This window comes from Anopheles merus, chromosome 3R, assembly GCF_017562075.2.
Source record: "Anopheles merus strain MAF chromosome 3R, AmerM5.1, whole genome shotgun sequence".
In the NCBI taxonomy this organism is placed as follows: domain Eukaryota; kingdom Metazoa; phylum Arthropoda; class Insecta; order Diptera; family Culicidae; genus Anopheles; species Anopheles merus.
In genome coordinates, this window is record NC_054084.1 from 13,045,418 (window position 1) to 13,057,181 (window position 11,764).

Sequence of the window (11,764 nt, forward strand, 5' to 3'; positions counted from 1 at the left end):
ACATACACAGTAAACTTATCTTAAGCTTATTCATTCATCTGCGGCAAATATTAACATTTAGGAACAGTGTCCAGGAAAAGTTTAAATACAACAGGCCTGAAAGAATGGATAGAGGTTCTAGTCGCAGCATATAACCGTATATAACCGTAAACCTTCGGTGATTTGTTGTGCAAATAATTGATATTGATTTGACATAAAAAACACGTAATAAAAGTGTATCATCTTTGGCACATTCTCACTCAATGAAAAGAAACTCTTCTCGCCACTCCTCCCCGAGCACATGTGAGAAATAATATTCTTTTATAACATTGATTTGACTGGTTTTCTCCCTTAACTGAACAATATGGCATTATAATATGGATAAGTAATAAGATAGTATCTATATTATAGACTCGATTAGAAGTCCAATTGTAGAAGATATTCATGAGAAATTAATGTCTATGGTTATCCCCCTACCCGCAGAACCTATGGGCTAGAGCCGGGGGGATTTGTTGTAATTTGTTGAAATATGTCTAAAATACTTGATACATATGCTAAAATGCTTGATACAAATCAAAAAGAGAAATTGGGACTTAATGTAACTAATTATTCGCATAGACCAACGCTTTGTTCCTATTGTTTATTTGACCAAATATTAATGAGCACCCTCTTATTACTAGTCCCACTTTTGATGAATGATCTTTCAATTCCAACAAGCAGCATAAGCTATTAGTTCAATGCTTCTCTTTTTGGCAATTTATATCTGCAGCAAATCACAAATCAACCATTGACTTTTCATTTAATAAAACCACCCGAAAAAAGGTTACCCAGCACTACTAAAAACACTTCTGCGTGGGGCAAGAACCAAAAGCTGAAGGATAATTAATTCACCCACGGTTTATACATCTAATTATTCGACCAAAGCGTTTGGCCGATAATTAGAATCATTCCTTGGAAATTGGTTTACCCCGTTTCCCTGCCAGCGGGATCACACGGGAACGTGAACGCGATGAAGAATCGAAAGAATGAATGAAACATACGAAATTCAATTTCGTTCACCACGTGGGCTCTGAAGATCTTTCTTTCTTATTTCACTGTTCCCGGAATATGCAACCGAGGTCCACAACATTCAAGGTGCTTTTTTATCTTTATTCATTACAGCGCTTCCACACCGTAATGAACTGTCATTCCTTTATCTGATAGGGTTCCACCATGCGGGGATGGTTCATTTTACAGACTCAATCAATGATAAATTGTGGAATTCCTTTTTCCATCCTGCTGCTTGGACCCTTTGGAGACGGACGGATTGACGACGTGCCCCGGGACGGTATGCTCGGATGAATCAGGAAAAGTGTATCCCGTTCTTTGCACCATTCCTGCACAAAAAGTGCATCCAATGCAAACTTCCCGTTTCCAATTCTTGCACAAAAAGCTGATAATAAATTAATTCCGCGCCATCGTGGCACTGTCACGAGCTAAAGCTCTCCTACATTCATCGCCAATCGCCACGTGATGTTTTTCCCATCCCGTACCGTGTACGACAAATCGGGTAAGAAAAAAAAGCTAAAAGACACTTGCTGACAAAGTGACTGAGAGAAATGAACATTCATTTCCTAGGCGAAAGAAAAGCACGAACCACGATCGTAAAGTACACCGATTGGAGACTGCAAAGGGGGAAAACCATTGCAGGCTACGTTCAAAGAGAACATGAAAAAAATGCCAAACCTTTGCCCCGGATGAGTACTTATTTTGCATACGAAATCGTCACTCATCTTTTGGCAGGTTGGACACTGCTCTAACACGAACTATTCAGGAAACCAAAAAAAAAACGTCAAAGAGCGTACAAGAAATGTCTCGAAAAGTTGAAATATTTGAATCGCTTCACTTCCGGTAGGAACGCGCTATCAAACTTCATACCGGAAGGTGAAGAATTCAACCCCGCGAGGAAGTTGTGTAATAAAAATCAGGCACTAGAAAAACTTGCAGCAAAAGACAAACCCATCGGTAAGGGGTAAGTAAAACTTTGCAATCTTCACAAACGGACTGTAACAGGAGGACTTTGACGATGGCTTTGTATAAGATGGCGCAACTTGCAACAGCAGGAGTTGCTGAAGGGTGGAAAAAGCGTGCTTCTTTCGCTGACGAAGAGAGATAGAACCAAAGAAGGTAAGAAGAGTTGTGGTTCGAAAATTTTCAACACGAGTTTAAGTTCAACAACGAGAGTTTGTAGTACTTGCGCAACAGCGAAAGCTGCCCCAGCATATGGCCCAGAGGAGACGATTGTTGAACAAACCCGTCCCGAACAGCACTGCCCTGAAGTTCATCAAGGAAGGAAAGCATTTTTTTTTTGTTTCGTGTTAAAGAAAAAAAAGCCAAGCTCTGGAGTAGTAAAGATAAATTGAATTTTTACCACACCTTACCTACCACCAGTCTTGTAGATTGGTATAATAATGTGAAAGGGACACCATATGCTGTGGAGCTTCCACTGTTCGGGAACGTAAAAAAGCGATGCCACGAACAGGGAGAATTTTAGGATGAATTGTACGTAAAAAAACCTGTGTCTAGTGCATTGGTGGTGTACGGGGAGCAAGATGACTCTGGTGCACTCTCCAACGAAAGTAGTGGAAGGTTACGTGTTTCCAGAAAACGTAAAGCTAATACATCAGTAAGTTAAAGAACAGGGTTGAAATTAAAAGTGAAACAATACTGGAAATGGAAAAGAAATCAAAATTCAATTTCAAACCTTCTAGTAATGTCTAATAAGGAGTGAGGCGTATTAAATTTGATACTTTATGTTCAGGATAGTTCGTTCAGGATCAATTCCAGAACGGGCGTGGGCTTGGGATCAATTCAAAGAATAACATTAATTTTCAATTACCGGTATGGGTTGGGAATCAATTTCAGGACCATTATGGGTTCTGTATCAAAAATTATATTTATTTTTTTTGTAACTTTTAGGAGCGAACCCATAGTAATCAGTATCGATTCCAGAACCGGTATGCTTTCATGAAGAGTTCCAGTGCCGGTATGTGTTCCCTATATGTTCCAGGATCGGTATGGGTTCTATATCACTTCCTGGACCGTTAACGACTTGGGATCAGTTCAAGGATCGGCAAAGGGGCGGAGCCTAGTGTTCAACTAGCACATGAACGTCATGAATTCATGTCTGGAATGGACAAAGATTAACTGTTCGGCTTGGTGGTACTGAATAAGTCTCGAAAGCCTGCATTGGACGGCACATCCACATTACATTACACATTACACAGAACATTACTCCAATTAGTAGAAGAAGAAGATAGGTTCTGTATAAATTTTTAAAACGTAGGTTAAATGTATATTCCATGATCCTAGCTATCAACAAAACGTCCCTGGATAGTGAAAACAGCGAAAAAAAATCAACTGAAAGTACAACGCATTATGATGGCAATGGAGACTTCGCGCCATAGCCACCCAGCGCAAATACCATTATCATGAAACTGGGACCCAAACAGCCTAGCCTTTATGAAAAGTCTGCTGTAATTCAAAGCCTGTATGTAATTAGGATTAGTGATGTGCTGTACGGAGCGTACACACGACTCCGATCCGACTCCGACTATTGTTAGTCCGATGCCGACTCCGGCAAAATGGAACCACTAGATCCGCCCATATTTGGAGTCGTACAGAGTCATTTGGAGTCGCCCGGAGTCCGAGTCGTCCGGAGTCTTTCGGAGTCGTCCAGAATCGCCCGGAGTCCGAGTCGTCTGAAGTCGTCCGGAGTCGTCTGGAGTCGTCGGAGTCGTCCAGAGTCGTCCGGAGTCGTTCAGAATCGGAGTTGGTCGGAGTCAACAGGAGCCGTGTGGTTTAATGTGCTTATGATCATACATTTCCTTTCGTTATGTTGTTTTGTCTTACACTTTGCGCGTGCACTTCCTATACAAGCCGTCCTCGGCCGACTTCAGATAACTCCGTCTGAAGCCGATTCTGGATGACTCCTTTCGACTCCGGACGATTCCGAACGACTCCGGGCGACTCCAGACGACTTCGGACGACTCCGACTCTGGGCGACTCCGGCCGATTCCGAACGACTCTGGACGACTCCGGACGACTCCGAAAGACTCCGACTCTGGACGACTCCAGACGACTCCGGGCCATTCCGAAAGACTCCGACTCTGGACGACTCCAGACGACTCCGGGCCATTCCGAACGACTCCGGATATTGCAGCGCTGACCTACCTTCTGGAGTCGACTCCGGATTGTTGCCAATATTACCCATCACCAATTAGGATCATTAAATAAATGAATAAATAGAAAAATATAATTCCCTAAAATCGTAGATATGGTGTTTTTGTTTTAAATTAAGAAAACCATTGGAAGATGTATTTCAACCTAACTCAAACTATCTAAAGGTTACTTCCATCTAAAAAAAAAGTGTCCTTAAATGGTGCACAAAATTGCACTCCAAAAATAACATCAAAACTTTCACCGCAAAGCTGCATCGCCAGCTACAATATATTCAATATCTCTAATTTATTACCAACACCTCCAAAAACTGAAGGGTCTGTGCAATTTATCGAACACCGAACGATGCTGCACTCGAACCACCCCATGCATCCATGGCTCGGACAATACCCGAAAACTATTTACGCATACGTGCGATGTGTGTGCGTGCATTTGTTTCAATAATAAATGATCAACGAGACACCGTTGGTTGGTGGCAATTGTAGAGTCTTGCTGCAATCTGTCGATTGTATGTATACCGACATACATACAGCACACAAACACAAACAGGCTCCATTCAGCTGGGACCAAAAATCCGCCAGCCGTGGCACACGGCCGTATAATAATAATAATAGTAATCCGCTATCAGACCGGATATCGGGAGGCCAGACTTTGCACCACCATTTATCATGAATATTGCGATTAATTCCACCACCGTCTAGTGGCAGCATGGCGACAAAAACAATAACAAAAACAGCATCGAAAAAAAAATGGTGAAAAGCCATCCATTTCCACAAGAGAGGGCTCACGGTCGACTGCTTTTGGGTTGGCAAACCGTAGGCCGGTGGCATGGGTGGTCCGGGAGGATTCGTTTCAATGCATAGCTATAAATGCGCGAAATAGTTCTCATTTCAATGAGCGTGTTGCGTGTGTGTTTGTGTGTGTAGGTGCATGGTGGGGACAATTGAAAAAGGTATATCACACCCCCCAAAATGCACTATTGCATGACGTTGCACATGTCGGTGAAATGTATAATATCGAACAGGATACGATTTATGGTGCCATGGTGGTTGTATCTATTTGGTGTTGCATTGATCATACTATTTTATGGGCTAGGTTCAATATCGTTCTGAAGAAGAAAACCAAAAAAAAAACATTATTCAAAGCATTATCAGTGCTGCAAAATGTCACTGTCAATGTCATAAAAAAAATCTGACTCAAACAAAATCCATATCAGCGTCACGCACTCAATTGTGATAATCAGAGGTAATACTCAGAACGGTTGGTGTGACCAATACATTATTAATAACATTTTTGGGATAATCGCTTGGTCAGTCACTATGTTATGACTTTTTTTACTGTGATCAGTTCTGCAAAATGTCACTGTCATAGTCATGACAAAATTAGGCTGAAACAAAATCATGTCAGCGCCACGAGCTCTACTGTGATTATCAGAGGTGAGACTCAAACAGTTGTTGCGATCATCACATGCTTGGTGACATTCTGTGAAACCAACTCTTTTTTCAAACAGTTATTGCGACCATCACGTGCTTGGTGACATTCTGTGCAACCAACTCTTGGTCAGTCATTTGGTCGCGACATTTTCAGTTGGTGATCATCATGATAATGACTCCCATGACGGGAAAGCGAGAAAGAATACCAACTTTGTTGCTTGGGACCAGACGACAGAAAATGTCGTGACCAAGCGAGTGATCAAAAGTTGGGTGCTAAACAAAGTGTCACCAAGCATGTGATTTTACCACCAACTGTTTGAGCCTTACCTCTGATCAATCTCAGTTGTGTACGTGAGCTGATTTGAGTTTCTTTTCAGTCATGAGTGTTGGTGACTGAAACAGTGATAGCACTGTTCACAGAAAATGTCATGATTATGCTTGCGCCGACATTAAGCCCAGCTTGTCAGTCAGAGGATCGCGTTGGACTCAAGCATTCGCATATCGTGTTCGGCATGTCATGACGCACTTTCATTGAGTATCACCAATGAGCATCAAGCCACGGATATGTTCATTGTTTTCGTTGGTGAATATCTCGTGATGCTCATGACATTTTGTAGCACTGGTGCCATGGTAGTTGTATCTCTTTGGTGCTGAATTGATCATACTATTTTGCGGGCTCGGTTCAATATCGTTCTGCAGAGGAAAACCAACAAAAAACTATCATTTATCAAAGCACTATTCAATAGTGCACGACAGTGCGCAACGAAACACAACCGATACCTATTGTGGACACTGTTTCACAAAACCGAAAGCGAGTGACAATACACACATGCACAATACACTACCAGAGAAAGCTAAGGTAATCGAATTTATTCATTATCATTAATATTTACTTCCTTAATGCAATAGTATTCGTTTCCTGTTCAGTGTGTGTGTGTTTTTTTTTTGTTTTCGCTGACGTAAATGTCCTATCCCTTCTACATATCCTTTTTGTTAAGCTGCTCCACCCAGTCCTGCAACTAATATTCCCTCCCAGCAGATCAACCCAGGACAGGCAGGTTGGTTGGTGCTGGCTGACTGCCAAAGCACAGCTACAAAGAAGCCTTAATTAATTACAAGCCTACTACGTTCTATTACAGCGACGAGGCAAACGTATCTGTGCCACAGCAGCAGTATCCTACCCCAATATGGTTCCCCGAACACACTACCAATCGCGTACTATCACCTCCCACCAACAAGTCTCTCACTCTCTGCTCGACAGTGTTGTGGACAAACTAACCAGGATATGTTTTCAATCGATGCTTTGCGCGGATTTCCTCCTTTTTAAATGCCAATTCGCTCACTCGTAGCAAATGCCCCGTGTCTCGTGGCATACCGTACAAATGGAAGTGGAAATTGGAACGTTCCAAACGCCTAGAAGTACCGCCTACCAAACTGCTTTTGCATTGAAAAGCACAAACCAACACTAAATTACGTACCTTTGCGTACTACTTCCGGTGCCGGAGCTATTTCCAGCAACTTTAAAGGCAAACGTTCGCCATTTTGCTTCCCCGAACTCTTCGTTAGTTCGTCCTTCGACTAACATCGTACGCACCCCGCGAATGAACCCCTACTGCCAAGCCTACTGCGCTACACTACCACTACAAACTAAACTGCTTAAGAGGAACTTGCATTTAACTCAACAACTGTCATGCTCCTCTGTCACCGCCTCCCCCGAAAAAGAAAAGTGCACTACGAATGAACTCGCGAACGCAAAGGAGCAAGCAAGCGCGAAAGCGTCATCGTTTCAACCCTGTGTGTGTGTTTAAGTTTAGGTGCCAACTGGATGGACAACCTATAGAACCGAATAGTTAAAGCTAACAGCAACATAACTGGTAATTAGTGGCGGGGTAAAGTATGGGGTACCTTTTTCAGTATGCCCGCTCTCCGGTGTAGGATTGTTTACCCTTGTTTTTCTCTTCCCCTACACCCCCTCTTGTAGTGGTTGTAACGTGAATGCAGCCTTTTGTAAGAGCAAATTCTACCGCTGTTCGAGCTACGGATTGTAAGATAACCTTGGCTCTACATTAGTGCAATTTCTACTGGAAATTGCTTCTTATTTACCCTCTCTCTCTCTCCTTCTCTTTATCTCTGTTCATTCGTGCAAACGATTATTGATTATTGTCCCCGCAGCGGCTCACCTTCCCCGTTTCCCTTATCGCTAGTAACCGCAAAGATCAGTATTAATCAGTAATATGTGTGCTTATGTGTGTGTGCACGATCTTTGTATGGGCAATATCTTCACGATTCTGCAATCTCCGCCAGATTGCTCGGTATGGCCATCATGGGAAAGGACGTCAGCGGTGGACAAAGGGCACCGGCCGCCGTGCCACCAGCGTTCGCGACCGCGGCTGCACCGGCATTATCAATGCTACTGGTGTTGGTGCCACTGCTGCTGGAGCTGGAGCTGCTGCTGCTACTGCTACTACTGTCCAGAGCATTACCACTGGGACCTGCTGCGTGACTGCCCGTAGTGCGGTTACTGTTAATTGCGTTGGCACTGTTGTTACTATCGCTAGTGGTGGTGGAGCTGCTGCTGCTGCTGCTGCTGCTGCTATTACTACTACTGCTAGTGCTGCTGCTGCTGCTACTGTTGCTGTTGCAGCTTCCGGCCGCGTCCGGATCGAGGGCCGACTTCAGCAGCTGCTCCCTCAACTCCCGGGGCGAAGCGGCACTGCTGATCGGTCCCCCGGTCGCCCCACCAATGCCAATCAGCCGGCGTGGACGCTGCTGCTGCTGCTGCTGCTGGTGGTGGTGTTGGTGATCACTACCACCCATTTCATTCGTTTCATCACAGACCATCTTAATGCTATCGGTATTCGCGCCCTTCGAGCGCCCTTCCGCCTCCTCCTCCTCCTCCTCCTCCTCTTCCCCCATCCTGCATCTGTCTTCATGGCTACTGACGACTTCCATCGTGCCGGCACTGGCCCCGCCACCGGTACTGCTACTAACGCCACAGTCCATCATTACGGCAGCATTGCCACCAGTGCCTCCACCGATCGGATTGGCGATGCCGGTCGGGGTAGAACATCCACTGTTCGAGCCGCTGCTTCCCCCGAAACTCATCCCACCGCCGAACGTTACGGTTGAGCCAACGCCACAGCCCGGGCTCGGCACACTGCCGGACAGCCGGGCAAGGAAAAACTTTGGCGTTATTCGGCCACTCGCGCTCGCCGCACTGCCGCTGGTGGCTGCGAGGGGAAAGGGACCGCACAGTGGAATGTTGATGCCGCCACCGTTGCCACCGTTGTTGCTGTTGTTGTTATTGCTACCGCTCTCGAACGAGGTCGTCGACGAGTCCGGACTGGGGCAGATCGGTGAGGGCGATGATGGCGTTTGACAGACGGGCGACGAGCCTCTATTGTTTTGGAAATAGCAGAATCCAGCATTAATAGGAGCGAATTGCACGGACAATTCATTCAACAATGCATCCCAAAACATTACCTTTCCGAGGGGAAAATTTTCTTCGACGGCGGTGAGTAACAGTTGCCATAGTTGTCCTCCAGATCGAACTTCCGCTTCACCGACGAGCTGAGCGGGCTGGGCCGCAGCGGGCACGGTGACATGGACCGCCGGGTGACGAACTTGCGCGTCGGCGACGGTGACGTCGTCGGATACTGCAGCCCAATCCCGCCACGGCTGCAAACGGATCGGGGAGAAAAAAAATCAAATTAACGCACCGAATGGGACTTTACTCTTCCCGCCAGCCCAACGTACCTCGTCGGCGATGGGCTGGAGCAGCACGTCGACCCGATCGTGGGCAGTGCCACGTGCAGCGGGTTCTGCAGATCATCGATCACCATCTTGCCGGGCGCGGTGCCCGACGAAAAGGACCAATTCTCCGCCACCAGCGTCAGGTCTTCGCAGCTTTGCGACATCTGCATCGCGTTGTGTATCTCCCGCTCATGGTTCACCTCCCGGCTGTTGCTGACGTCGGCACACTCCTCCTGCCGGAGCTGCGATATCCGGGGCGTTAGGCGGGGACCGGGCGTACCGGCGCCGCCCCCACTTCCACCACGGCCCGGGCTTGCGCTGCCGTTCGAAATGACGGCCAGCGGGCTGAAGCTGGCGGAGAACCGGCGCACCCGGGGCGTGAAGATGTTCGAAAACGACGTCGGAAGCGATTCCCTGTGATGAAAGAAGAAAGCAGAAGAAAAGGGTCGAGATTAAGCTTTTCCTTCCCGGCAGGATTAAGGTGCGCTTTGTGGTTGGGCCTGCTCGGCCGTACCTGGATCCCGACGGTCCCGCGTGGAAGCTGGCTGCGTTCAGCAGGCTGCCACCTGTGACTGTGCCACTGCTGCCAGCGCTACCTGCGTGCAGTGGTTCCATCATGTGTCCTTCCGCCAGCAGTCCTACCTGCTGCAGGTGCTGCTGTTGCGCTGGGCCGCTGTGACCGGTGCTGTTGATCCGGCCAATGGTGCTGGTAATGGTGCTGTTATTGCTGTCGTTGTTGTTGTTATTGTTGTTGTTATTGTTTCCGCTAGTGCTTGGTACGGGTTGCGATTGTCCTTCTTCCATCGGCTGCACCCCGACGATGGCGGCGGTGCTAGAGAGCAGATTGTTTATCTGTGGTGCACTGGAGCAACGTTTAAGGGCATTGGGCGAGTTGATATCCATCTTACCACACCGCCGCCCCTCTCCTTCCACACACACACACACACACACACGCACACACTCTAAAGCGAAAAACTCCGCAATGCACGCCGTTGTCAGTGGCGAGTCCTTTTTTGGCAAGAATCGGTTTCCGTACAGGCCGCGAGCCTGCGTATCAACAATGGGTTTTGCTTGGCTCCGAACCGAACCCTAAAGGTGGACACCGCGGCCAGTGTCGAACCCCGTTGTTTACGGAAAGAAATGCTCACAGCTTCCCTGCTACCACATCGCACAATTAATTAGAATTTTCACGCTCCCTGAATTGTTGTTGTGAGCAAAATCGCAATAATAATCGCATCCTCACACTGCTCTTCTGGCTGGTGCTGTTTTCGTTTTGCCCAGAACGATCGAAATTGCTTCGAGCAGGCTCTGACGCTCTCGGCACAGAGACACACACACACACACACACACGAGCGCGCTAATGTTTTGGCACTACCACCGGGTGGAAAAATCGATCGCCGACATTTTCCTTCCCCTTGCTGCTTATTTATCCTTTTTTGGTGATCGGGTGTTTTTGTAGAAGCGACCTCACTGAGCGCACATTCTGTCGACGGTTGTCTTATTGACACACACATACACACACGGGGGTCGCTTCCTTCCAGAGTGACCAGAAATACCGATTTAGGGAACGGTCAGAACCTTGCCGCATGCGGCAAGAAAAGAGTTTTCTCGTTTTTCTAGCTTTTCAAGATATTATAATGATATTTTGTTGTTTCTTTGTAAAGATAATCATTATTTGATATGATTTTAGACATTTGACATCTGAAATAAAATCGCATGCGGCGATGCGGCAATATCAAATGATTTTGATTCGCAAGTGCTGTAATTAACGTCAAATCCCATACAAAATTGCGGCAAAATCGCATGCGGCGAAGTCCTGACCGCTGCCTTATCTGTATTCCCACCGATTTTTTATATGCCTACCGATTCACAGATGACCGCCCTAAAACTACCGATTTTCCATTTATGCTACCGAAAATCACAAATTTTCTCATAATACTGACCGAAAGGTCATAAATCCATTTCCCTAATGATTTAATGCAGTAAACTCCATATGAAATATGGAAATCATCAGCGATCAGAACCAGAAGTTCAACACTGACAACTAAGGCCCGTGTCTGTACTTCATGAGATGCGATGAAATTGAACGTGCTGGTAATACAAATTGAAACTCCTACCGAAAACTACCGATAACATGTTGACGATCCTACCGAAAACCGCAAAAATAATCTGGCCACACTGCTTCCTTCTCTTCTTCGTTCGTTATGTCAAACGGCGGACGGCGGGAAACTCATCGAACTTCAAACGGTTGTATAACATCGCGTCCGTCGGCTGTTTTTTCCGTTCGACTGGCACGCGCGATTTGGTTTGTGTCTTGGGATGCCCGATAGATGGCGCTATTTCTTACTTACCCGTCGCTGCAGTCGCTTTGCAGTCTTGGT

At 46.3% G+C, this 11,764-nt stretch overlaps 1 protein-coding gene across 1 annotated transcript; it reads right to left on the reverse strand.

Annotated features, from left to right (window-relative positions):
• Positions 1-7,432: 7,432 nt before the first annotated feature.
• LOC121596863 (serine-rich adhesin for platelets) lies at positions 7,433-10,881 on the reverse strand. The gene is made up of 4 exons (XM_041922198.1): positions 9,898-10,881; positions 9,387-9,797; positions 9,114-9,308; positions 7,433-9,027 (listed from the first exon to the last, which is right to left on the reverse strand). Exons 1-4 carry the CDS (start codon positions 10,284-10,286, stop codon positions 7,911-7,913), a joined length of 2,112 nt encoding a protein of 703 aa, XP_041778132.1. The 5' UTR covers positions 10,287-10,881; the 3' UTR covers positions 7,433-7,910.
• Positions 10,882-11,764: the final 883 nt, after the last annotated feature.